General features: G+C 40.7%; 4 protein-coding genes across 9 annotated transcripts in view; 3 read left to right on the top strand and 1 right to left on the bottom strand.

Annotated features, from left to right (window-relative positions):
• The first annotated feature begins 7 nt into the window (after positions 1–7).
• On the top strand, positions 8–12615 carry ube3b (ubiquitin protein ligase E3B). 3 transcript variants are annotated; one of them, XM_080765080.1, is made up of 29 exons: positions 105–139; positions 274–331; positions 559–694; positions 1135–1303; positions 1504–1621; positions 2077–2136; positions 2233–2337; positions 2451–2547; positions 2653–2738; positions 2925–3007; positions 3381–3486; positions 3586–3706; positions 3894–4071; positions 4179–4345; positions 5010–5177; positions 5369–5540; positions 5641–5759; positions 5913–6027; positions 6406–6505; positions 6600–6719; positions 6829–7005; positions 7310–7420; positions 7517–7654; positions 7810–7875; positions 7973–8031; positions 8236–8418; positions 9335–9446; positions 9589–9681; positions 9809–12615. In XM_080765080.1, the coding sequence occupies exons 4-29, from the start codon at positions 1143–1145 to the stop codon at positions 9998–10000; spliced, it is 3207 nt and encodes a 1068-aa protein (XP_080621206.1). In that variant the 5' UTR covers positions 105–139; positions 274–331; positions 559–694; positions 1135–1142; the 3' UTR covers positions 10001–12615. The 3 variants fall into 3 exon arrangements, with proteins under 3 accessions (XP_080621204.1, XP_080621206.1, XP_080621205.1); XM_080765078.1 differs by lacking the exon at positions 559–694 and having other exon boundaries at positions 8–139; XM_080765079.1 differs by lacking the exon at positions 105–139 and having other exon boundaries at positions 317–429.
• A 1675-nt stretch (positions 12616–14290) lies between these two features.
• Positions 14291–17425, top strand: aldh3b4 (aldehyde dehydrogenase 3 family, member B4; the record flags this gene model as incomplete). Its single annotated transcript, XM_080766048.1, has 10 exons — positions 14291–14352; positions 14550–14745; positions 14892–15002; positions 15283–15403; positions 15495–15580; positions 16014–16095; positions 16185–16574; positions 16697–16863; positions 16967–17066; positions 17226–17425. The coding sequence occupies 10 exons, from the start codon at positions 14291–14293 to the stop codon at positions 17423–17425; spliced, it is 1515 nt and encodes a 504-aa protein (XP_080622174.1).
• Positions 17426–17522: 97 nt separating this feature from the next.
• Positions 17523–22738, bottom strand: mmab (metabolism of cobalamin associated B). The gene is made up of 9 exons (XM_080765974.1): positions 22582–22738; positions 22327–22385; positions 22139–22232; positions 21296–21353; positions 19569–19641; positions 19342–19439; positions 19168–19232; positions 19008–19067; positions 17523–18909 (listed from the first exon to the last, which is right to left on the bottom strand). The coding sequence occupies exons 1-9, from the start codon at positions 22677–22679 to the stop codon at positions 18825–18827; spliced, it is 690 nt and encodes a 229-aa protein (XP_080622100.1). The 5' UTR covers positions 22680–22738; the 3' UTR covers positions 17523–18824.
• A 235-nt stretch (positions 22739–22973) lies between these two features.
• mvk (mevalonate kinase) overlaps positions 22974–24793 on the top strand; it is a 54921-nt gene continuing 53101 nt past the window's right edge. For all 4 annotated transcript variants that reach the window (XM_080765600.1, XM_080765597.1, XM_080765599.1 and 1 more), the window contains exons 1-3: positions 22974–23321; positions 23599–23746; positions 24194–24338. In XM_080765600.1, coding sequence (XP_080621726.1) covers positions 23244–23321; positions 23599–23746; positions 24194–24338 — 371 coding nt within the window. In that variant the 5' untranslated portion in view covers positions 22974–23243. The remainder of the gene's footprint in view (positions 23322–23598; positions 23747–24193; positions 24339–24793) is intronic.

Raw genomic sequence — 24793 nt, 5'->3', positions numbered from 1 at the left:
TTCCTAAATCTAGGATAAGTAAATGCTCTGTAATAATGACATGATAATCACATACAGCAGTCAATCTGTCACCACGTAATTCTTCCACTGAAAGCGTAACAGAGAAATGGTCCCCCTCGTCGGAATCGTCCCCCCGCTGGTAAAAACAGTATTAACTCCTTTAATGATATAATGCCAATTGTAACATGACCACAAATAGTTCTGGATTTAACAGACGACCTGTCAAAAAAATAAATGTAAATATAGGTGTATATGTCACCATTTCTCACACAGACAGTTTACTACCCGGAACCATTCAATGCGACACAAGGGATTAATGGCTGCAGTCAATGTACGGATCTCTTGTTATTGTTTACATTTTGGAAACTATATGTTTTCTCTGTTTTCAGGCTGTCATTGACTAAGTACCCACTTTTATCCAATAATGATGTGAGTTCACGTTGAACCATTTCCCTCATATTCTTTCTAAAACAGTATCAAGCTAACTTGCGACGAACTAGCCCTATAGCTGCTAGCTAACACAGCTCCATCTTTACTGTCTGTCGCCCATTTCTTCAGAGATGTCAAGTTGATGATCAGCTTTGATTTGGCTTTCCTGATATTGAATGTCGTGCGCGTCAAAATGATTGAAGAGGTATAGCGCCCACTGAGCCCCAAGGCCCAGAGACAAAGTCAAAATTGGGGAATATCGAAGGTAAAGACACTGCTATTACACTTGACACATTCTATCTATCAGATTCCCTACTGTACTTGATTATCGTGCTGGTACAAGTGAATGACGTGATCTTAGCGAAATAGGCCCTGCACTGAGTATTTTGTATAGTTATTTTTTCTTACACAGCATGGAGTATAACCATTGGTAACCACCTTCAAAAGAAAATGCTCAATTTCTGTGCAGACGGTCGTAGAGTAGATACAATCTCGGAAAAGCCTAAATTACCGTTCCACTGTGATCTTAATCAGACACCAAATTATTACAGTTTATCTCACATATCGACAACACTCATTTTGCACATAGCATAGCTGTTGTTTCTTCCACTATGGAAGATCAATTGACATTCATGAAAGCCTCTACTGCTATTTAGTTTGAAGTGTAAAAATCATATTTTATTATCTTGATTTGTTCATTGTTAGGGTGCACAATGTTTAGTGCAACTCAAAGTTCCAAGTCAGAGTTCCTGGACAAAGCCAGGCAGGCGAGAGAGGAGAGGAAAGGACAGAAGGAGAAGGAGAGAGCAGCAACCCAAATCCAAGCTCTTATTAGGAGATTTCTTTGTCGCTGCAGACTCCAGAAGCAAATACGGTAAGCTCAACGTCAACGGTATTAAATGTGATGAATTCACATGGTATGAAGTGTGACGGATCCACACTTACGGTATAAGCAAACATCACATGCAAATACATTACAGAATGATTAGAATTTAGAGAGACTGTTAAGTGAGTTTTACTTTATGTGAGTTTTAAGCACACTGATATAACATTTTTCTTTCAATGTCTCACCAGGAAAGAGGTTGATGATTATTTTCAAGTACCTGAAGTTGGGACATCAAAGAGAAATGCACTATCAATCTTCAAAATTGCTCGGAAATTATTATTCATCTATTGCCAAGAAGATAAGTTGGTGAGTTATCTTTTGTTACACTGTGTTGACTAACCAAACTAACTAAATTGTACTACACAGACAACATTGTGTGTTTAGTTATAACAAGGCATTGTGTAATCTTATTATTTGGGATACTTTCATATTTGATCAAAGACCTGTAACTGTAAGTGGAAACCAGACAAATCTGCCAGTGCAAATTATTTTTGCCCACCACCGCTCATTTGCGATTGGATTTCACTACCTCCGAAATAGTGAGGGACCAATCAGGGCCCAGTATGCAAATATGGAGCAGGTTTATCACCAGAGGCATAATTTCATAATTTGCCCCTTGGAAATGCAGGTTTCACACAGATATTCCAGACCAATATCTCGCAGTGATATTAGTCTGACCATGCCAGGCTATATCAATAGCTAAGTCGGTTATTTGGCTGAATGATTTTAAACCAGTCACTTTAATTCTACCTACTATACAGAGGTTTGAGAAGCTTTGTCGGTCCATACTTGCCAGTATGGAGATTGAAAATGAACCTAAAGTGAGTATGCTTTAACTTTTTTCTTTACAAACAAGCAGCTTTTAGATAAAGTACTATTTTTCTCACTCAGTGACTGTTCTGTCATTTGGATGGCAGGTGTGGTATGTGTCCTTGGCCCTTTCCAAAGACCTCACCATTCCTTGGCTCAAACAGATTAAAGATGTTCTTTGGGTCTCCTGTCAGCTACTGAAAAACCTAAAGGCAAGTTTTGCATCAAAGCACTACTAGTTACTTGTTACTTTTGAAAAGTAATTTGAATCCAGTGGTTTTTTATTCACATCAGTGTTAACCTATTTGACTTATTTTTATTGCAGCCTGACATACTTCAGGACAATAAATTGGTAACACTGTACCTCACCATGCTGGTGACTTTCACAGATGTTTCGACTTGGAAGATAGCACGAGGGAAAGGTCAGTCTCTGATCGGTTACAGTTGTCACTGAACACATTTAATTATTGGGTGACAGGCTTGTTGAAAATTTAAAAAAACTAATCGTGATCCCTTCTTTATTCAAGGAGAGGCTCTGAAACCCGCATTGACCAGGTTTTGTGAGAATATTATGGGGCATCTCAATCAAAAGGGATTCTATTCTGTGCTACAGGTACTGTAACAGTTCATACAGTTCTTTTTTTAATTTGATGCCTTATTTTTGAGGGGCGCTAGATACAGTATGAGAGCTATAAACAGCTATAGTGTAGATTCTGTCTTAACACAAACATTGAATGCTATTGACAATGAATGGAGAATTTACGTCATATGTGTCTGTGTCTTTGTTTTTCTTGTATAGATCGTGCTTACTAATGGCTTGGCTCGTTCCAGACCTTCTCTCTCAAAGGGCACTCTAACAGCAATATTCACATTGTCATTAAGGTAAGCTGTCATCGGAAGAATCTCAGTCTCTGTGATATTTAAAATGGAGCAGACACTCACACACATGCACACTCACTCTCCCTTTCTTCCTCGCTCTATCTTTCTCTCTCCCTGTGTTTGCACTGGGCAGATACGAGAGAGACCCCCCCCCCCCCCTCTATTCAACATTTGAATCTGTTGACTGACCCACTAGGGGGATCCGCTCGTAACTCCGACGGCGCATTAGTCCGACAACGTGGCTTCACGTGCGGTTAGGGTTAGGGACGGGGTTAGTAATGGGGTGAGTTGGACCAACGTGCCGTTGGAATAATGACACGTACCCCCCACTTGGTACGTACCCCCATTTTTAAAGCTGTATGTATTTTTTCCCCAGACCGGTCATTGCTGCTCATTTTTCTGATAACCTGCTGAGATCGTTCCTGATTCACGTCATGTCAGTTCCAGCAGTTGTATCCCATCTCAGTGTACTCACCCCAGAGGTAAACACTTTAACAAAATAAGTGTTTGATTAATTTGACTCATTTGGTCACTGTGTCTACAGGTTGACTGTCTTTGATTGTATCTTCTTTATTTGGCAGTGCATGGCCTCCATACAGACTCATGGCTTGCTGCGGAAGTTCATTCTATTTCTCAGTCGTGAAGAACAGTGTTTAGACATATGTGTTTGTCTGGAAGGCAGCCACACACTCTGCTTACTGGGTAGGCTATCTTTTAAATTCGACAATGAGAGTGGCTTTTACAAATGTGTAACTATGGACAAGTAAGCCCATATCATTAACTGTTTGGTTATAGCTAATATAGCTAAGTAATACTGTTTTTCAAGCATATGGCATGTGGCATATGGCATGCATATGGCATGTATTTCATATTTTTCTTTGTATGGTAGGTAACTTGATACACCTGGGCTACCTCAATGAGAAGGTCCTGGAGGAAGAGGCCAATCATTTTGTGAAGGACCTGACTGACATGCTGTCCTACTGCCAGAGATATGTGTCCCAAAAGAAATCCAACCTCACGCACTGGCACCCAGTTTTGGGCTGGTTCTCCCAGACTGTAGACTATGGGTCAGCAAGACGAGACATCCTCTTTTATTTCGATAATTAGTTAATTTAGTGTGACACATATTTAAATTAATCTCTTCTCTGATTGTCCTCTCTCTTATTCTCTGCAGTTTGAATGAATCAATGCCACTGGTCACCAAACAGCTGCAGTACCTGTGGGGTGTTTCTGTTATCCGAACGCTTTTCAGTGATGTCCTCTCTAAAAAGTTGGAGAGTCAGGAGCCGACTCCTCCTCCCCCACAGCCTAGCACATCGCAAAACAATCTACCAGTTAAGAGTGAGTTATATTAAAAGTGCTTTAGTATAGACCACATTGAGCTACTAAATGTCGCACGACAGTCCACATCACAACACATCTGTTGCTTGAGATTCCTGTAATGAGTATTACCAATCATGTTCTGTAGTAGGATAGGCATTTATAAGTTTTTAGCTTCTGCCTATTCCTTTTGATCATCTTCATGTTTTGTTTTGTTTTGTAACAGCTTCCATTCATTGTCTTTAAATATTGTATTTGAAAGGATGATCAAATAAACTAAACTAAACTAAACTTATTTCCCAGAGTTATGTACAGGTATACTGTATAAGGCAGGAGTTCTCAAACATTTTATGCCACAACCCCCTGGGTGATCACCTCCACATACAGAGAGCAGTGAGCTTTTTATTGTCTGTCTGTCAGCCTGAGTTGATGAAGCGAGACATGGCAAAGGCACACAGCTATAAAATATTTCACAATCATAATAACACAATACTTGTATTCTTTACTTACTACTTTTCAAAAGCTTAACATAATTTGATCAATATCACCTTTAACATTGGCTTCACTAGACTTGATAACTGAAAATGATCATTAATGTTACCAAGCATGTAACCCTTTTATTTATTCTGAATCTGAATCCCCTTCTGTTTTGACTGTCTTGTGTTTTGTGGCTGTGTTGTGGCAGGTCTCTTCAAGAGGGCATTTCAGAAGTCAGCTTCAGTACGAAACATCCTGAAGCCAGTGGGAGGGAAGCGTGTGGACTCTGCTGAAGTTCAGAAGGTGTGCAGCATCTGTGTTCTCTACCAGACTGCTCTCTCGACGCTGACACAGATAAGACTCCAGATTCTCACCGGTCAGTGCCACAGGGTTACATGTACACAGTAAAATCGTCAGTGTGTTAATTTAACTGAGAATGTACAAATGTAACCAAATGGACTGTTTTCGTACCATCTCTTGGGAGTAATAAATTGATTAATTAACATCTTTCTATAACTGCACACAAAATGGATAATTTATGGAAGGCGTTGTCTTAATTCTGTGCAGGTCTCACACACCTTGATGATCTGTTGCCTAAACTTTGGGCTTTCATCTGTGAGCTGGGTCCTCAAGGAGGCCTGAAACTGTTCATGGAGTGCCTAAACAATGACACAGAAGAATCCAAGCAGCTCTTGGCCATGCTCATGCTCTTCTGTGACTGCTCACGGCACCTCATCACGTAATAATAATCATAATTACTGTACATACTGTGCAAGAGAGCAACTACTTTAACTCTATAGCTACATTTGAAGACATGCAATTTTTTGTATGTGTTCTAGAATTCTAGATGACATTGAGGTCTATGAGGAACAGACATCTTTCAAGATAGAAGAACTTCTCACCATCTCCTCATTTCTGAACACGTTTGTGTTCAAGATGATATGGGATGGTATTTTAGGTGAATAAGCCTCACCTTTTTTTAATCTTCATAATACAGATTTTAGCAATTATCTCTACTCAAGAAGTCATCATACCTTATTCATTACTTATTCTGTCCAAAATCAGCTCATCAAGGTTGGATGTGAGTGTTTTATTTTTGTCTGACAAACAGAAAATGCCAAAGGAGAGAAACTGGAGCTGTTTCACAGTGTTCATGGCTGGCTGATGGCGCTCTATGAGCGGGACTGCAGAAGGAGGTTCACCCCTGATGACCATTGGCTGCGCAAGTGAGAGATTCACCTCATTCAAAAAGAACATTGAATCATTACATCACTTCCGGTGTCTTTTGTCTTACTACAATAGTGTAGTAACATTGTACACAGAGGAACAAGTGAGCTTTTCTATTTAACCCATTTTGGGCGGGAACCCGTTTTGGCGTTGGAATTACGTTTTGCTTTAGCTACGAGCTTGTAGGTCTGCTATTTTTGAAAAATCGAAGAGCGACTGACATAGAAGACATTTTTTAAATCTGATCTTGGTCAGAATGAAAACTGTCAGGATGTAGAAGACATTTTTAGAATCTGATCTCAGGTCAGAATGGGTTAATCAGAGTATAGTCACTACTCAGTGCTTCAATCTGTTTCTGTGGCTGTGGTTGCTCTCAGGGACCTGAAGCCCAGCCTATTGTTCCAAGAGCTGGAGAAGGGCAAGAAAAGAGCCCAGCTTTTACTGCAGTACATCCCCCATGTCATTCCACATAAAAATGTGAGTATGCAGTTTATTGGATTATTTCCTTTTAATTGCAGGCGTAGTGCTGCTTTCATATTAATTTCTCTTTTAATTGCCCCACCCATTGCAGAGGGTGCTGTTGTTTCGGAACATTGTGACAAAAGAAAAGGAGAGTTTGGGATTGGTGGAGACGAACTCTGCCTCACCGCACGTCACCCATATTACCATTCGTCGCTCTCGGATGTTGGAGGTATGGATGGAGCTAGCCTAGGAAGTATTTGGCATGGAATAAAATGCCATTACTTTTATATATTATAACCACAATCTCAGATTAATGTCTGTAATGTCCTCTCCTTAAGGATGGATATGACCAGCTCCGTCGGCTGCCTGTGAATTCCATTAAAGGTGTCATTCGTGTGAAGTTTGTCAATGACCTGGGAGTAGACGAGGCAGGTATTGACCAGGATGGTGTCTTCAAAGAGTTTCTAGAGGAGATCATCAAGAAAGTGTTTAATCCTGCACTCAACCTCTTTAAGGTAATTTTCTTTTAAATCCAAGTTGAAGTCAATACAATATTACTAGCAGCTAGCACATCTAGATACTGGTTGGAGGTGGTCTGCCTGCTCTACTATTGAGGAATTTCAGCCCTGGTGTCAGGTGGGATACCTGTTAAACAATGTCGATAAAGCAATTTGAAGCAGAGCTGGCATGGCAGATTGGATACTAGATTTGTGGTTTGGACATTGTTGCAATTACCTCTCTGTCAGGCAAGACAAGAAGAAAGCGTTCAGATTGTACCTGCCGATTCTTACCATTAAGATGATATTTGTTTCACCATAGACTACCAGTGGAAATGAAAGGTTATATCCTTCACCTACATCCTACATCCATGAGAACCATCTGCAGCTCTTTGAATTTGTGGGGAAAATGCTTGGCAAAGCAATGTATGAGGTATGTTTGAGGAAGTTCTTATTTATTGTTGTGGTACTGAATGCAGAAGCGCCTTCCAAGGTGCAGCGAGTGTCTAATTTACTTTTGTGTTTTCAGGGCATTGTTGTGGATGTCCCCTTCGCCTCCTTCTTCCTAAGTCAGGTCTTAGGACACCACCACAGCACATTTTACAGCTCCATTGATGAGCTGCCTTCACTGGACTCTGAGTTCTACAAGAATCTCACATCCATCAAGGTCAGCAATATTTAATGCTTCTCCAAAAGTCTTTAATGGCTAATTATTATCTCCCCCCCCCCCCCTAAAATTGCATGGGCGTTTATTCATGGTTAACATTGTTCCAGTTGATTCATTTATTTGATTTGAGGGAGACTTCATGTTTGGTTTTTCAGCGCTATGATGGTGATGTAGGGGATCTAGGACTGACGTTGTCTTATGATGAGGATGTCATGGGACAGGTATGTCCTAAAGCCATGTATAAAATACGAAGTGAAATTATTTAAAACATTTCATCAAGACAAATCATCTGTAATTCTGAAATCCCATCCCTTCCAGCTGGTCTGTCATGAGTTGATACCGGGAGGGAAGACCATGCCAGTCACCAATGAAAACAAGTGTGTACATTTTAATCAGATTCTATAAAAAATATGCTGTAACACGCGTGTTTAAGTACTAATATACAGTACAATGTTGTATACTAGTGTGTATGGTTGTACTTTTAACTGCATACGGTTGTACTGTATGTATGATGTTTCACTGTTTGATCACCCTCTGAGTCTGACCTCATCTCCATCTCCACCAAATGCATTCTCTCATAGGATCAGCTACATACACCTTATGGCACATTTCCGGATGCACACACAGATCAAGGAGCAGACCACAGCGTTTATCCGTGGGTTCCGCAGCATTATCAACCCAGAGTGGTTGCACATGTTTTCCACTCCTGAAGTTCAGCGTCTGGTTTCGGGGGACAATGCCGAGATTGATCTGGACGACCTCAAGTATGGAACCTCTCTGACATGCCCTTCCTTCAATATCTTTATAATGCTGTCTTTTGCTATTTCATTCAATGCTCCGTGATTTGTTAGGATGCTTGCTTGCGGTATCCTTTCATGTTTTATGAACAAAAGAGGGAGGAGTAAAATCTATGCTACACATGACAAAAGGGGAAATGTTTACACAGTTAATAATTAAAGGTGCAGTAAGTGATTTTTTCTGTTTGTTAAAATAAGTTAAATAGGCCCATATTCTGCTAGGTAGTTAAACCCTACGATTGTGTTCGTACTTGGTGATGTAAAACAAACGGTGGCAACACAAACATTAAACGCCATAAACAATAAAGAGGCAATATGTACATTTTCCCTTCATTGTCAATGGCGTTTACAAAACAAACATTGACTTACCTTTAATTCACCCGACACTGAAGCATATCCTTTTTTTTATATACATTTTATCCCACGATTTTTATTTTTTTGAAATTCTTTTCACTTCATTTTTTTCACTTGCCCTATTCAACCGCATGCAATAAAATGTCTCCTTTGTGACTAACCAACACGTATCTTTGACAATTTTAATGTTGCATCTGATGGTATAATGGTTAGCTGTTTAGGAGAAGCCCAGGTTCGATTTCTGGTCAGGGAGTGATTGTTTTTGTAGGGTCAGCAGTAGCTGAGTGGATTGAGAGGCCATCTGGGAATCGGAAGGTCGCCAGTTCGTCCTTCAGTCCTCCCAGTCTGTGTCGAAGTGTCCCTGAGCAAGAGAATTAACCCCTAACTGCTCCTCAGTGCTGTATTAATGGCACTGCCATTAGTTAGTATGGTTGGTATTAGTTAGTACGGGTGCAAATGTACTGTGGAAAAGACCCCAACAACTACTAAAGGGGAGACAGTTATTATTATGTATTTCTCACTTTCCCAGGAAGCACACTGTTTATTATGGAGGATTTCACAGCAGTCATCGGGTCATCATCTGGCTGTGGGACATCCTGTCCAGTGATTTCAACGCTGACGAGAGGTCTATGTTCCTCAAAGTGAGCTCTCTTCTTATGTCCATATCTACTATCAGACTTTTATAACCACCCCTGAAGTAGGCCAATTACATATATTGAATTTGCTACATAATCTGTATTATAAGAGATTTTCTTGTCCTCTGTTGTTATTGTGTTCTTATAGTTTGTGACTAGCTGCTCAAGGCCGCCTCTTCTAGGTTTCGCCTACCTCAAACCACCTTTCTCTATCCGTTGTGTAGAGGTTTCAGATGACCAGGTAAGAAAGACAGGGGAAAGGGAACAGTATAACATCCCTGCTTTGTGTAGAATTATATTGCTTTCCGTTTCTTCAATGTCTTGTTTGTGCTCAAGAAATGTGTTAAAGTTTACATTCTTGTGTCTAGGACACTGGAGACACCCTCGGCAGTGTCCTCAGGGGCTTCTTCACCATTCGGAAGAAGGAGCCCGGTGGACGTCTGCCCACCTCATCCACTTGCTTCAACCTGCTCAAGCTGCCCAACTACAGCAAGAAAAGCATTCTGCGTGACAAGCTGCGCTACGCCATCAGTATGAACACAGGCTTTGAACTCTCTTAACTGAGGCTGAGCTGCACCAGACAGTCTGCACAGCAGGGCTTTTCCAAGCAGCCGGACCCCAACAAGGGGGTCAAGGCTTGCCTGAACTGGTGCCTGTCACTTCAGTGGAGCATCAGAAGTGAAAGAGGAATCCTAAAGGAGCTGTGTACTTTTCCTTTTGTCTCTGTTAATTCAAACAAGACAAGCTTCACTCTCCTTCGGCACAGTCCCTCTGGGACGTCCAGCCAGCCACTCACTGGCTGCTTCTACCCATTGCTGCCTATAGAACCTTTTTTGCAATCATTGGCATATATACTGTTCTGGGGGGGAAAAACAAAGAGAATGCTGTTTTTTCTTTTCTTTTTTGCAGCATGATTAGATTTTAAGCATTTGCTCAACCACTCATGAATTTCAATACATCATATACTATACTGTAATTTGAAGAAATGCAGAAATATCCTGGCTAGATCTCTACTTCTCAGGCTTAACAGAATGATTCATGAATCGAACACAACCATGTCAAGCAAAGTGGAAAGCAATACAGATACAATGCAAGCCATTAGACACATGAGAGACTCACTTGAGCAAAACCAGTCCAAGGGATGCATTGTTAATATACTTACCCGTTTGGATTCTATTATCCAAGTAACTTTAGGCTGTTAGATGTGTTTTAAGAAGTATTGTGGAACATGATGCACCTTTTTATGAAGAGAAGACAAATCATTGATTCATGTTCAAATTTTATAAAGGAGAAATGGCCCATGATAAGTGGCCCTGTGTTGATTACCTTATATCCCATGTGGATTATGGAACTAAATCCTGGTGACCTCATTCCATTTCTCCCTACTTAAGACCTTATAGTCATCTGACTGAGGCTATGGCCGTGTGTTTTTCTACACAGAATTGTATCAGACACCCTAAGTCCCTGAGTCTTTCATCATGCTGTTTGTTTACTCAAGACAAAGATGTCATCCCCTGCTGTATCTGGGGATGTTTTTATTATTTGTGAGTTTCTGCCTGTTGGCAGCAGGCAAAGCTGATCCATGTCATTCACCCCAAAACGTGAACCACAAAGTCAATCTGTGATGTTACTGTTTGTATTAATTACCGATATAATGCGATTTTTCACTACATCTTTGAATAATGCTGAGTGCCTCATGTACTGTTTGTGTGCGTCCGCCCTGCTATTATATGTCAGATTGTCTTGAGTCTCTCGGAATCAAGCCATACATAGGGGCAAGGTACTTGAATGTTCCGTGCACCTAAGAAGAAACAGCTGAAACCCAACCACTGTTCTACCACTACAAACAAACAAGGAGAGTTACAGAAGGTTTCTCTCTCATCTCTGGACTTTTTTAAGCCATGTGGGGAAAAAAATGATGTCACAGACTGGTTCATGAACTGAATTTGAAGGCTTGTTCTGATGTCTCCTATAGAGATGTTCTCTTGCACACTAATTCTGCTCAGCTTGTGGCATTTGATAAAGGGAAATGCGGCTTACTACTACTAATACTTGGTTGTGCACTAGTGTTTTACACCAAAAATAGCAGACCTACGCCCTCACAACGTGTTGCAGTGCGACAAATGAGCTTGTAGATCGGCTATTTTTGTTGTGTGACATTGATGTGCAACCAAGTACAAATCAGGCTTAAGGGTGAATGGTATACTCATTACATGAAACATGGTTGAATTACTTGTAGTGTAGTAATTTAAGTTACTTATTGTTTATTACCAGTGAGGGCACTACAATTTTAAAATAACTGAAAAAGGTTTAAATAATTAAAAATAGCAAATTTACAATTTTATGCACAAAGTGGGTTTTTTGGGGAGGGGGGGGGGGGGTGTTGCGAGTGATGAAAGACTAATATAGACAAGAAGAATATATTCCAACATATCACTATTTGTCTAAACAATATTATGGCCACTACTAACTTTACTAATTCAATGCAAACATATTGTAATATATCCCTAATTATATTAAATTTAGAAGTGAACCTGTTCTTATAATCTTTGATAAACAAACAAACAAACTTTCTTGAGGATATCACTTCTAATGAGCTTAATTTCCCCTTTCCTGTTATTGTCCAGTCTTTGCTGAAACATTTTGTAACGCTACAGAAATAGAGCTGTTGTGTAGTGTGCAAGAGAGATGAAAGATACCTCATGAGCTTTGTCTGTTGTTTGATGAGGTCACTCATCAGTTCTAAATGATGTCATGGAATCTACAGTAACAACAGTAGATCAGAATGAATGCAAATGCTCCAGTGGACTGCTGAAGCTGGCTGAATCCAGCTCAAGTGCAACACTCCTATTGAAGGACGGACCCCTTTATAGAAGTGATGCCTTGTCAGACTGGCCCAATCTGGTTTTCCTATCCAGATTTTATGCAGTCTGAACAAGGCTCAATCGTCAATCTCATTTGTAAAAATCAGTTTACATCCGTTTTTTCTGATTCCAATCTGTATTGGCCAAAAATCTGATCTGTGAACATAGCCTTAGAAACTGGCTGCACTATGTGAAATAAGTTGTTGAAAAGGCAATTCCCATGTAAAACCTGTCCTGTGTAAGATACTCATTCTTCTGTGAGACATTAACAATGTTAACAATTGTTAAGTCATGTAAACCATTATTATATAAAACATTAACAGCATATTGTGTGTTTTTTCAGCAGCATAGGCTGCCATTGCCTTGATTATCATAATTAATTAACTATATGCACCTGCCTTACTTGTCTTGCTCCAAGTTAAAACCTACCTGTTTTACATGGTTTTGCTGTCAGGTATGCTACAGTATAGTACCGGTATTTAAAGATTATTTTTGTGTTTTGTTAAAGTAAGTGTTGAATAACTATATTCTGATGATTGCTAAAGAGTATTCCAAGCTCTTCCTGCCTCTCCAGCTCTATAGTGATCAGAAAATACCTATTCATCATCCGGTCAGGAGAAACCTCATTCAGTATAGGAGAAGTGAAATCGGAAGTAATTACACAAAAATATGAGCAGACAAAAATTGGAATTGGTAAAAATTGATAATAAATAAATGGGTTCTCTCTCCTTTCCTTATTGGATGAAATTGCATGGTGACCATATTTTCTGGAGAGAGGGGCAGACCTGTTACAGAACAAACACTTGAAATGATTACAAACTTAACGTTTTAAACCATAACATACTTATAGTAGACCTACCGTACCTATTAGTATTCTGCAGGCATATTGTCCATTGTTGCAAAGATCAATGAGTAAACATGTAGCTTCGAGACATATTTGCAACATTTAAAAGACTATATGAGGGGCAATTGGGTTTCTGATACTTGTTGTTTTTTCCCTCCTAAACTGTGGATTATGTTCTGCACACCCCAAAACCCATTTTCTATTTTGTGCTCACTCCTTGTACTTCATGACAGGTTAACCTGTCCTAACCATTGGTAGGATCTGCATGGGTTCTGGATACCTATCCATATCATCACTGGATCATTAATGATGACTAGTCGACAAAGCCCTTCTCCTACTAACTGGTTTAAAACCGTACAAAGGTAAATGCACACCTGCAGCATTACACCAATTAGGCACACCTTTCTGGGATTTTGTGACAACTAAATGACTATATAAATGCAATGATTGGAAAATGATTGTTTCTGAGGCTATAGACAAGGCTGCTAATTTAGCAGGTTAGGTTTGGTTTCGGTGGACAAATGATCACTTAAATTGACAGTTGTTTTAAAGCAGGGGGGGGGTTGCCAAATCTTTGTGTGATAGGAACTTTTTTTTAATGTTTACATTAACCACTTGAATCCTCGCATCCCTATTCGGAGGGGAATATTAATCTATGGTAGATCGGCTATTTTCAGCAAAGAGGTTTGGTGACGCGTAGAGGGGAAAAAAGATCAGACCAAGTACCGGGCCAAAGGTCAGGTTTACAAAGTGTTGGAGGGTTTAAGTGCTTCAACTCTCTCTCTCTGTCTCATGGCTAAGGGGTCCTCCTTGGCCTGAAAAATGAAGACCCCTGTTAATTTTTTTGTAGACAAACAACCCCACATAAACCCCACCCTCCCCGGTTCCATCACAAAATAAGACAACAACAAGACCCCTGTTTTAAAGTTTATATAGAAAATCCAACCCTAACTCCCCTCTGTTCATTTTAATTGTAAGTTTGTAACACTAACTCCAACCCTGAGGGAACATAAAGTCAACCCTGATTGGCTGAAAATACAGGAATTTCATAGCTGGTTTCTCAACTGGTCAGTCTGAATAGGCTTAAACCTTAACTGCAAATAAAATCTACTTAGAAAAGACCTGCAAGATGTTTTGTTAGAATGAGTGGAAAAGGAAGGGCATGTTATGCATGTCAAAGGAATGGCCGCTTAACATGCAGAAGGTAAGGAAAGGAAAGGTACTATGTTTACCCAGGGTAACTGGACTAAGCTCAAGAACTTGTTTACAGCCAGGTATGGATCTGTAGAACCCCTACTGTGTGTGTGTATATACTGTATATAATGGTGTTGAACGTATTTGGACAGATATTTAGACCACACATGATTAACTAGTTACTATTAACCATCTTTTGTGTTCCAGGACCAGGCAAGGAGAGCCTTGTTTGAAGCCACATCATGTGACGAGTGCAGAGCTGCTGCAGCGGGCGCGACATGCCTTCCAAGCCGGGCGCACAGTTCAGGAATCCTTCAGGCTGGCTCAGCTTGAGGCCCTAGTGCGTATGCTTGTGGAACATGAGTGTGAATTTGTGGATGCTCTTGGAAGGGACCTCCATAAGGTGTGGACTACTAAAGCACCCATAATATTGCACCCATAAAGTTGAAATAATGCAGGTTTCTACAGTAAGAAAGATATAATTGCTAAAGAGATGATTTGTTTCAGATATTTTAGTGATGGTAGCTTACTTTTGTACCCGTTTCCCAGTCACGGTTTGAGACAGTTGTGTCAGAGCTCATGCTTGTGAAGAATGAGGCTTGTTATGCTATCAACAACCTGAAGAAATGGATGGAACCACAACGCGTGGAAAGGAATCTGGTGAGATTCATGTAAATATTTTTCCAAGCATTGTCATCTGCATTTTCCCATGCAATCTTAGGTGAGATTTAGAACATGCTGTCGCCAGGGTACAAAGCAATGCATTGTACTGGGCCCACCAGATTAGAAGCTGAGAACCAAAATGGTCTTTACATAATTTAAAGATTAAAATGGGCTAATACATCCTTTAGACTGCAAGGTGCCTGCTTACTGATGACCGTGGCTCAACTTGACTTGATGTGAACTAATTTTGAGCTGTTTTGTTATCTTACTGATGTAGTCCACCACATTAGATGAGTGTCTGGTGGTGAATGAGGCCCTGGGTGTGGTGTTGATCATAGGATCCTGGTGTAGTCCTGTCCAACTGTGTCTGGTGCCATTGGTAGGGGCCATCGCAGCAGGTGCCGTTAAAACAAATTTAATTTAGACTATATTTTTATATCCACCCTTACCAATAGTTTGACCATTCATATGTTGTGTTAATCTTTGTAGGAAACTGTGCAATAATCAACCCCTCTCAGTGCACCCCTCACACAGCAGAGCTTCTACATCGCCTCATCTCCTCATATCTACATAATGTGAGTACGGTAATATAGTATTCTATAAGCTACCACTGTTTTTGCGAAGGTTTAGGAGCCCCTTTCTTGTAAATCCCAACAAGATTGAGTTGATGTTTCTGAATAAATAACATCCTAATTAAATACATGCCACCATTGCCAACAAATTACAAACTGTGCTGCCATGTATTTTAAATATTGTACTGAGGCGTTATGATGGCTCATCTGAGTCATCTCTGAAGTGTACCAGTCACCTTTGTCAGCTAAGACTGTAATCACTGGTAAACTGCATAATGAACATGGCTGAAATGGCATACAGTATGTTTTGTTTTGCTTACTGTAAGTTGCATCTGCTAAACGCCTAAATTGTTAACAGTATAAAATAAAGACACCTATTTTATCCCTGATGCAAACATTTAAATTTAACCTAATTCATTTTTTGTTCGTTTTCAAGGAGTGCTTCCATGTGATGCTTGCAGGCCCAAATTACTTGGCTGAAATTGCGGAACTCTATTTTGATCACATCTTCTTTACAGGTAAAGATGAGTATGATTCAAAATACGTTGTTTTTGTGGTTACTCATTCTTAATTAGATTTTATAAAGTGTCATTTCAACTATCACTAGGAAACAAGGGGGATGGAAGCAGAGTGGCTCAGGCTGCAGCTCGCACACTGACACCTGTTACACTCGTTCTGGGTGGCAAGAACCCATGTTATGTGGACCAGGAATGTGACCTCCTTATCACAGCACAACGCATTGCCTGGGCACGTTTCCATAATGCTGGGCAGAGTGTGGTAGCGCCTGACTACATCCTGTGCCATGTTGATGTCAAAGCAAAGCTGGTCCAGGCCCTGAAATGCTGCCTGATACAGTTCTATGGCTCTGATCCCCGTGAGTCCCATAGCTTTGGGCGCATGGTGAATATGGAGACCTTGAACCGTACCAGAGACCTGCTGTTGAGGTCTGGGAAGGTGGCCATGGGTGGGAAGGTGATTGAAGCAGAAAAATACATTGGTAATGGTAATCTATTTGGGAGTTTTTCCTTTATGCACAAAAGTTTGCACTATATAATGTGCAAATACTGTGTGTTATACTGTACATAATTTGTGGATGGTTTGTTTCGATCTTGTGTTTAGCACCAACAATTCTGACAGAGGTGGTAGACTCGGACCCCATCATGCAACATGAAGCTTTTGGCCCGGTTCTTCCAGTTCTAACCATTAACAATGTAGACGAGGCAATTGCCTTCATTAATCGGCAAGAGAAGCCTCTCTGTGTGTATGCTTACTCTACCAACAGCAAGGTAATAACTAAGCAAACATATTTATTTATATTCATTATTCAATGTACATTACTTGTGCTGCCAGTGCATATTCTATCCATGAGCACATCATCCTTTTTTGCAGGTCATTTCAAGGCTAATGACTGAGACATCTAGTGGGAGCTTTTGTTCCAATGATAGCGTCCTGCAGAGCCTCATGGTGACATTGCCTTTTGGTGGAGTTGGTAAGTCTGTAGTACGCAACCTTACAAATGACACATGGGACTACAAATTATGCTTAAGTTTAGTGTGTATGGGGGTCCAACCCTCTCAGGATGATGTAACTTGGGGGGTGTGTGTGTGAATGGGATCAATAATATATAAAATCTCTTTAAACTTGACAGGGGCAAGTGGAATGGGCTCCTACCATGGGCGTAACAGCTTCGACACATTTTCTCACAGGAAATCGTGCCTGCTAAGAGGCACACGATTTGAATGTGTCACCTACTTGCGTTATCCACCCTATGACAACCGCAATCTGTCTCTAATGACATGGGCCAGCACACTCGCTCAGAAGAGCGGGGGCTGGTGCCAGATTTTATGAGAGGTCGGGTGATGACATTTGGAAAGAAAGCTGAACAGTCCAGACCCTGACATTCAAATACTGGACATGGCGCAATAAAAATGAATGAGAAACAAAATGCATTGTGATGTCTTTATCCAACACAGTGGCATAGCCATTGTGACGAACAAATATAATATATTGAATATAATTTGATGTATTTATAGTTTCATTTAAAGCATAACACGCACACACACTTAATGTACAGACAAATGTAGGGTTTTAACACTGCTGTTATATAGTTTTGGATGAAACGGCCCACTACATCACATGCCCTCAAGGTCCTACCATTACGATTATTCTGGATGTTTAAATATATTCAATTGAATTTGTTTTTGCAATTCAACTACATTAGTGACTTTTGGATTGCCTGATTATATGATCTACAATGTAGATAATCATGTAGATCAGGCAAGCCAAAATTATCAATGAAAATAAACACTTAACAGGGGTGGAAGTAACTAATTTACAAATACTATTACAATAATTTAGAAGTTGCATGTACTATTTGCAGTACACACAATAATAATTCAGATTTAACAACTTTAGTATACTGCTTTAGGAAAGGCAGGGAGTATAGCCAATTATACTGTTATTTACAGAGCTCAGAAAGAGACTTCTGGCCCAATGAGGACATCTTTCTTAAAGAAAAGATGGTTCACCACTTTGGATTCACTTAAGGGGTGAGCAACTGAACCATATGAATACACCCTGGGCAATTGGCTGAGGTCAATGCCACATTGGCCCTTTCACAGAGACCAGACCATGTGTATAGTTTCCAACACAAATGACTTGTACTTAATATTTATGTTAAGTATAATAGTACTTCTACTTGAGTAGAATATTCTAGTATCCTTTCCATCCTAATTTATATTACATAATTTTGGTTTGTACTGTCAACAAATTGGCAACAAAATGAGCAGCATTATGTAACTTTTAAATGAATTAAATGTCCAAACTGTATGGTAAAGCTGCAAAGTCCAAAGGGAAGCACACACATCAACAAATGTACAGGTGCTGAACTAAAATACGTACTTTGAAAGAGGATGTTAAGTCTGCACACTATCGCTCACAGTAGAAAATGTGTTCAAGAAAGTTAACGTGTCCCTTGCGGGTCTTCATCAGGTCACCTAATAGAGCCTTAATGCAATATAACTTATACAATTGTGGTGGTTGTAACGTATCCTGCTCTTCTATTGAGACATATCATGTCTCACCTAGAAACAGGATGGATCTAACACAAACTATGACCTGATGGTTCAACGTATCACCTGAGCAGGCAGGCAGGCTCTATTAGCTCAATGGTAAGAATTTCAGCACTTGTGTGCGGGAAACCAGGTTAAAATCTGGGGTAGAAGAGGAAAGTTACTCCAGGGTGTAGTTATCCAGGCCTTTTGTAGATTTTCTCTTCATTGCCTTCTTTCATAGCTGCGTATCTGGCCACAGTGAACAGGTAATCGCTTAATCTGAATGAATGGAATAATTCAGAAGGTTGTTAAATCAGGTTCATGTACATTGTGTTCCTGTGATTGTGCGTAAAAATCCACAGAAGCCATGTACTGACCTGTTTAAAAACTTGGCAACATCTTGATCAGCTTCACCTGAGCGCACAATAGGAGCAACACTGAAATAAGAGCAGAGAGCTGTCAGCCAACTGTGTCAGTATATCACCATATAATACCATAGTTGATTAATTTATAATGGTGGAATGATCTTGAACTGACCTGCGCTCTGCTCTCCGACAGATTGTCCGGGCTACATGCAAAGCAGCACTGCTCTTGCCTCCAGACTGTGGAATGTAATATGCAAGTGTTAATGTGATGCATACTGTATATCAAGAAAGACTGCACTCTGACCACAGTCTCATGTCTCGTTTCAGTGTGATTGGGCTTACTTACAGGTAAAATGAAGTTGGTGAGTGGTGGGAGTATGTCTGTGAATTCATCAATCCAGCTTTCCAAGTCCACCACTGGTTGAGAGGAAAACCTGGTTTTCTCTAATCAAAGAAAACATGGCAGGTGGATCTTGGATCACTTCATCAAGGCACAAGTCAAATGCACTCACTATACTAAATAAAATGCAACTTATTAAATGCACTCACTGTACTAAATAAAATGCAACTTACTTATGTGACTTTCTCTTGCAGATGACAAAGGGGTGGCAATATTTGACCCCACATCTTGTAACACACACTGTATCTATGGGATGAGAAATAGGCATTTAATAGTATAGGGCCTTACCTTACCCGTGCTAATATATGAACAGGAAATGATGTACAGTGTGGGTAATGCTAATGCGATATAATAGATCACATTGATTGGGAGGGAATTGTTAACGGATGATCTTGGGAAGTTGGGTTGAACTTGGGCACAACATTTGTTATTATATATAAGATCGATAGATATGTCATTAACTGTCATTGCATCTCTGTATGTACTACGTATTTATCATTTTATTTTACAGACGGCACGGGATGGCAGTCATTGCGCTGTCATGGTAATGTAGCTTTGGGAGTGTATAACTGTGTGCAGTTTAAACGTTTGTGGTGGTGGTAGAAAGAAGCAGGAGAGAAGTGGTAGGCGACCGTGTTCAATGTTGTTCCGAAATGCCATTGCTGCCTGTGCCATGCACCCCCCAGAAATGTTCCCCGTGTGGCTCTGCTGCGAGACACCGTTTCCACACTTGAGCAGACAAGCGCGGCCAAAGGAAGCTGACTGATGGCGTCTTTTCCGGGTTTTTATCAAGGACTATTTAAAGAGGATAGGAAGCGAAGACGAGTACGTTGGACTCCATGTTGCTCCCTGGAAGTAAAGAAACATGCGCAATTGAGACCAAGGAAGCTGAACGTGGAAGTGTTGGCTGCATATAGCCTATTGCGCATGTTTCTTTCCTTCCAGGGAGCAACATGGAGTCCACAGACAGTACGGTCTTCGCTTCCAAACCTTATTTAATTAACCTTGGTTTTTAGACAGCTGATGGATGGAAATGAAGCTCTGCCGCGACGGGCAGATTCCCGGAAACGCTTGCCCCAGGGGCAGTTAGCCGTGTGGGTGGAGCTTAATTTCCATCCACCAGCTGTCTAAAAACCGGGATAAGACGCCGTCAGACAGCAGAAAACGGCCGCGCCTGTCTGGTAGGTCTGGCAACAGCTAGACGCGGTCTAATTCCAAAAGGGGAGGTGTCGAAAACAAGCCTGATACACACATGCAGAACCAGAGACGAAATGTTTTTATAATCGTCATGGGGGCCCGCTTCCCCCAGGCCAGGATAACAAGAATGAATGCCTGATCTGCATGTGTACAAGGGGACAGGCAACGTGGTCCCCCGCCCCCGGGCCAGGACAAAAGAGGTGTTAAAGGTGTGTTCAGATGGATGGTTAGAGCGGCGCAATTACATACAAAGTCAATGCAAAGACGAGAATTGCGCGAACGGGCGCTGCGCGACCTGGCACAGTACAAACGGGACGAACCAATGCGAATATATATATAAGGTCTAATTCCTCATGGGGGCCGATATATAAGGTCTAATTCCTCATGGGGGCCGATATATAAGGTCTAATTCCTCATGGGGGCCAAGGCCCCATGGCCCCCACGGACTCTACGTCACTGTGCAGAACGCATCATGTTCTATGTTCGGTCTGTGTTTGATGGCCGCTTCAATGCTTTTCTAATGGGAGTCACATGGTTTGACCAAACATTTGTGTTTTGTACACAGGCCTCAGACATCAGACAGGTGACACTTCTTTTCTGACCAACAGCGATAGTACAATACAATAGATAGTAGTAACTACTAGTAAGTATATTATGTAATTTGTCAGCACTACTGGAAACTGGTAGAAATTGGAATTCCAACCTTGTCTAGCTGATAAGTGAACTCATGGCCTTTTTCGATGCAGAACTCCCTGGCCAACCTGTACAATTAAAGCCCCAAAGACATTAATTCAAAGCTCATAGTGACATACCGTAAATACAATTAACAACCACAACAGCAAGCAACAACAACTAGAAAAAGTGCCCCTCGGGGCACAGGTCTCCACCAGGGCAGGTCAGGTTGTGGCCTCCTGGTGGCGCTATAATAAGCAAATGTGAAAAGGGTGCCATTTCTTATTACGCCTTGGATGGCAATTGGATGATTTGAGGGATTTTGGTCCAAAAATGTGTTTTGCAAAAATCCACCGTCGGTTGTGCTATATCAGGCCAATGTGGATATATTCCTCAGCCTAGTAGGAACGTCTGTGAAAGATTTCATATAAATTGCACGCTGCATTCATGATTTTAGACTTTTTGTTCAAAACGGGCCAATCCTGCAAACTTTGAAAGCCAATGTTAGCCAATCAGGATGGAATATGAAATAACGGACAGATCTGTCTTGAGCACATGACTATAGAGATACTGCGACGATTTGCTAAATTTAGATGAGTAATTAAAAAAGTGTTTTACAAATGTCTTCCTCCTGGTGTCTCATAACAGGCCTTTCTGAAAAATTTGGGGCAAAGGTTCATCTAGGCTAGGGAGTGTGTGTGCAACGTTTTGGGTTAACGGTGCCGGAGATTATATTAGCTGGTAACAGACGGACGGACGGACGGACACACACACACACACACACACACACACACACACACACAGACGGAGTGCACAACATACTCTCTCCCCATGCCTTCGGCCTGGTGGAGACAATAATGCATAGTTTGCATACCCTATGGCTGATGACAATTCATCTGTAGCTCCCAATGCTTCAAACACGTGATCTTCTTTCGGCCTCCTTTCTCCTGTGAAGGTGCTAGAAAAACCTATGAGAAAATGTAATTAAATCTAATTCCATCTGACTTGAGTTTACAATAGAAATGTGTTACCATCACTGTTCACTGGTGCCTTTTAGCCGACCTTTGTCTCCAGTTTTGGTGTAAATTTTAGGGATCTTGCAGTCTCCTTCTGTGACAAAACTGTTTAACAATAAAAGTAAAACATTTGCAAAATGTGCAGATGAATAAATTGAATAACAGGCTAGCTAGCTAGTAGCTAGCTAGCTAGACATCATATAATCATCATACAAGTAACAACCAATGTGGTAGCCTGAGTCTGACATTTAAACATAATGTGAAACATATTATCTAACACAGTGCTGCCATATGTAACTACCTTCTCTGAAACCCAAGGCAAGCCCAATTCAGGTTTATACATTTTGCTGCTCTTATAATGCAACGTAGTTGAGTCGGTTTGACAACCATTGAAGCCATGTTTGTTTTCAGTAGAATGTATTTTGTCCCCCGTAGCGCTGCGTAGCTGCGTGCATGGTCCGTCCGTGAGTAGCGGGCTGGTCATTTGATCGAACGACCAATGGCACCAGCATATCCACCTACCTCGTAGGGAAACATGCCATTGTGATTGGATAAGCGTAAAATGTGTGTCATTTGTTCAAGCGCTCATTGGATGTTGCAAGCCAAAGCCACATTTTAGCTCCTCCTCAGCTTCTGTATGGTTGGTCACTTTTCCTGTTGTCTGTTTTGTGACAGTTCACAGTGTCACATTGTACTGCCACTGGATGGAGCATAGGGGATGGAGGCTTATTTTAGGTGTAACTTTTAGATCGACTTTAATACGGTACTTTCTTGGACCATAGAAGAGCTGCTGTGATTATTAACAGTTTGTCGCTGTGAGGCTGTGAGCCATTCTGAATCTGAACACACGGCGGGTCTACGAGAAGAAGACATATCTTGGGCACACGTGCTAATGATAGCTTGCTGTCTTTTAGGATTAACGTTAGTTAAATAGAATCCGCTGACTAACTACCCTTTAAACAGATGCAGGTCAAAGAATGCATCGTGTCTGCTCCAGGAAAAGCTATCCTTCATGGAGAACATGCAGTTGTTCATGGAAAGGTTAGTTTCCAGTATTTACTGTTGGTCAGGAATCGGATCCATAATTATCACCAGCTCATGCGTATCGATGATGACTTGAGTGAATGCTCAACAAAGATGTTGCAGAAGTTCTGCAACATCTGCATACACACATACTCAGAACAGACTTTGTGAGAGTACTTGTACAGTTGTACTGTAAGTCTATTAAGATGTTTTCCAAATGTATTTCATGACCTGGTAGTTAACTGCATTGCTGTTTTTTTAATCAATAATACTCTCAATCAATACTCCATAATAGGTGGCTCTGGCAGTGAGTTTGAACCTGAGAACATATTTATGGATGAAGCCCAGCTCTACAGGGAAAGTTGGTATCAATCTTCCAAATATTGACACATTCATCTCCTGGGATCTGTCCGAGCTGAAGCAGCTTCTTCATGACTCTTGTGGTAAGGATTTTAATGGGGATGTGTGTGTGTGTGTGTGTGTGTGTGTGTGTGTGTGTGTGTGTGTGTGTGAATTGTTGAAGATATCATTTATTTAACTGATTGTTTATCACTTTTTTATATTCATTGATATTCAGACTCATACATGTGATAATACACAAATCACTATGACCCATTTAATTGCTAATTGGTAAAGTAGATTATATTTCTACACCCTGTGTTGTACAAATTGCTTTGGCATTTAGACCATAATTAGTGTCCTAAGTCTACAGGCCAAATGAAAGGCATTTGAACAAGTGGTTTCACACGTTCGCTCTAAAAGCTGTCAAATATGTTTTCTAATGCAGTTTACAAATCGGTCTACATAAAACATAGGTGACAGACATGTCTGCATGCCATTGGTGTTACAAATGAGTTGCTCATTGTTTTGTGTTGACATTCTTCTTATAGCTAAGACGAAGGAGGTAAAACAGCTGGATGCTGAACTTATCAAGAGACTTCGTGAATTTATTGGTGTTACTAATGGGAACCTGGATACTCGCACCATGGCCACCTTATCATTCCTCTACATGTACCTCTCTCTGTTTGGATCAGGGTGAGCAGCTAACTAAAACATCATAGTTGTATTACCTTACTTTAACTCTCTGTATGGATTCTTCAATGCCGATACCAATTCTGATATTTTGGAGAAAAGATTTTGATGTCCATAATTCATGTATTTAACTCTGATCTTGTTCCATCTGTCTGTCTGTACACATGCCTTTTATGTTTATTTATTTAAAATTTAAAATACTTAAAAAACTCTTAATATTTAAGAGTAATGCTTGAAATGTGACGTTTGTTTTGCATTATAATGGATGGTAAATGATGTCAATTATAGTTCAATTACGGAATAACATTTTTAGCCATGTCATTCTTGGGGACTGCCCATAAGTCTGACATCCCGTTAGTCCGACCTACGTGGCCGGGTTAAGACTGAGGTTAGGGTTAGCGACCTACGTGGCCGGTTAAGACTGAGGTTAGGGTTAGGATTTGGTATAGTGTTAGTAA

The sequence above is a fragment of the Protomyctophum bolini genome (assembly GCF_963924005.1).
Source record: "Protomyctophum bolini genome assembly, chromosome: 6".
NCBI classification, from domain to species: Eukaryota; Metazoa; Chordata; class Actinopteri; order Myctophiformes; family Myctophidae; genus Protomyctophum; species Protomyctophum bolini.
Note: the sequence above shows the minus strand (reverse complement) of the source record. Positions and strands in the feature narration are given on the sequence as shown.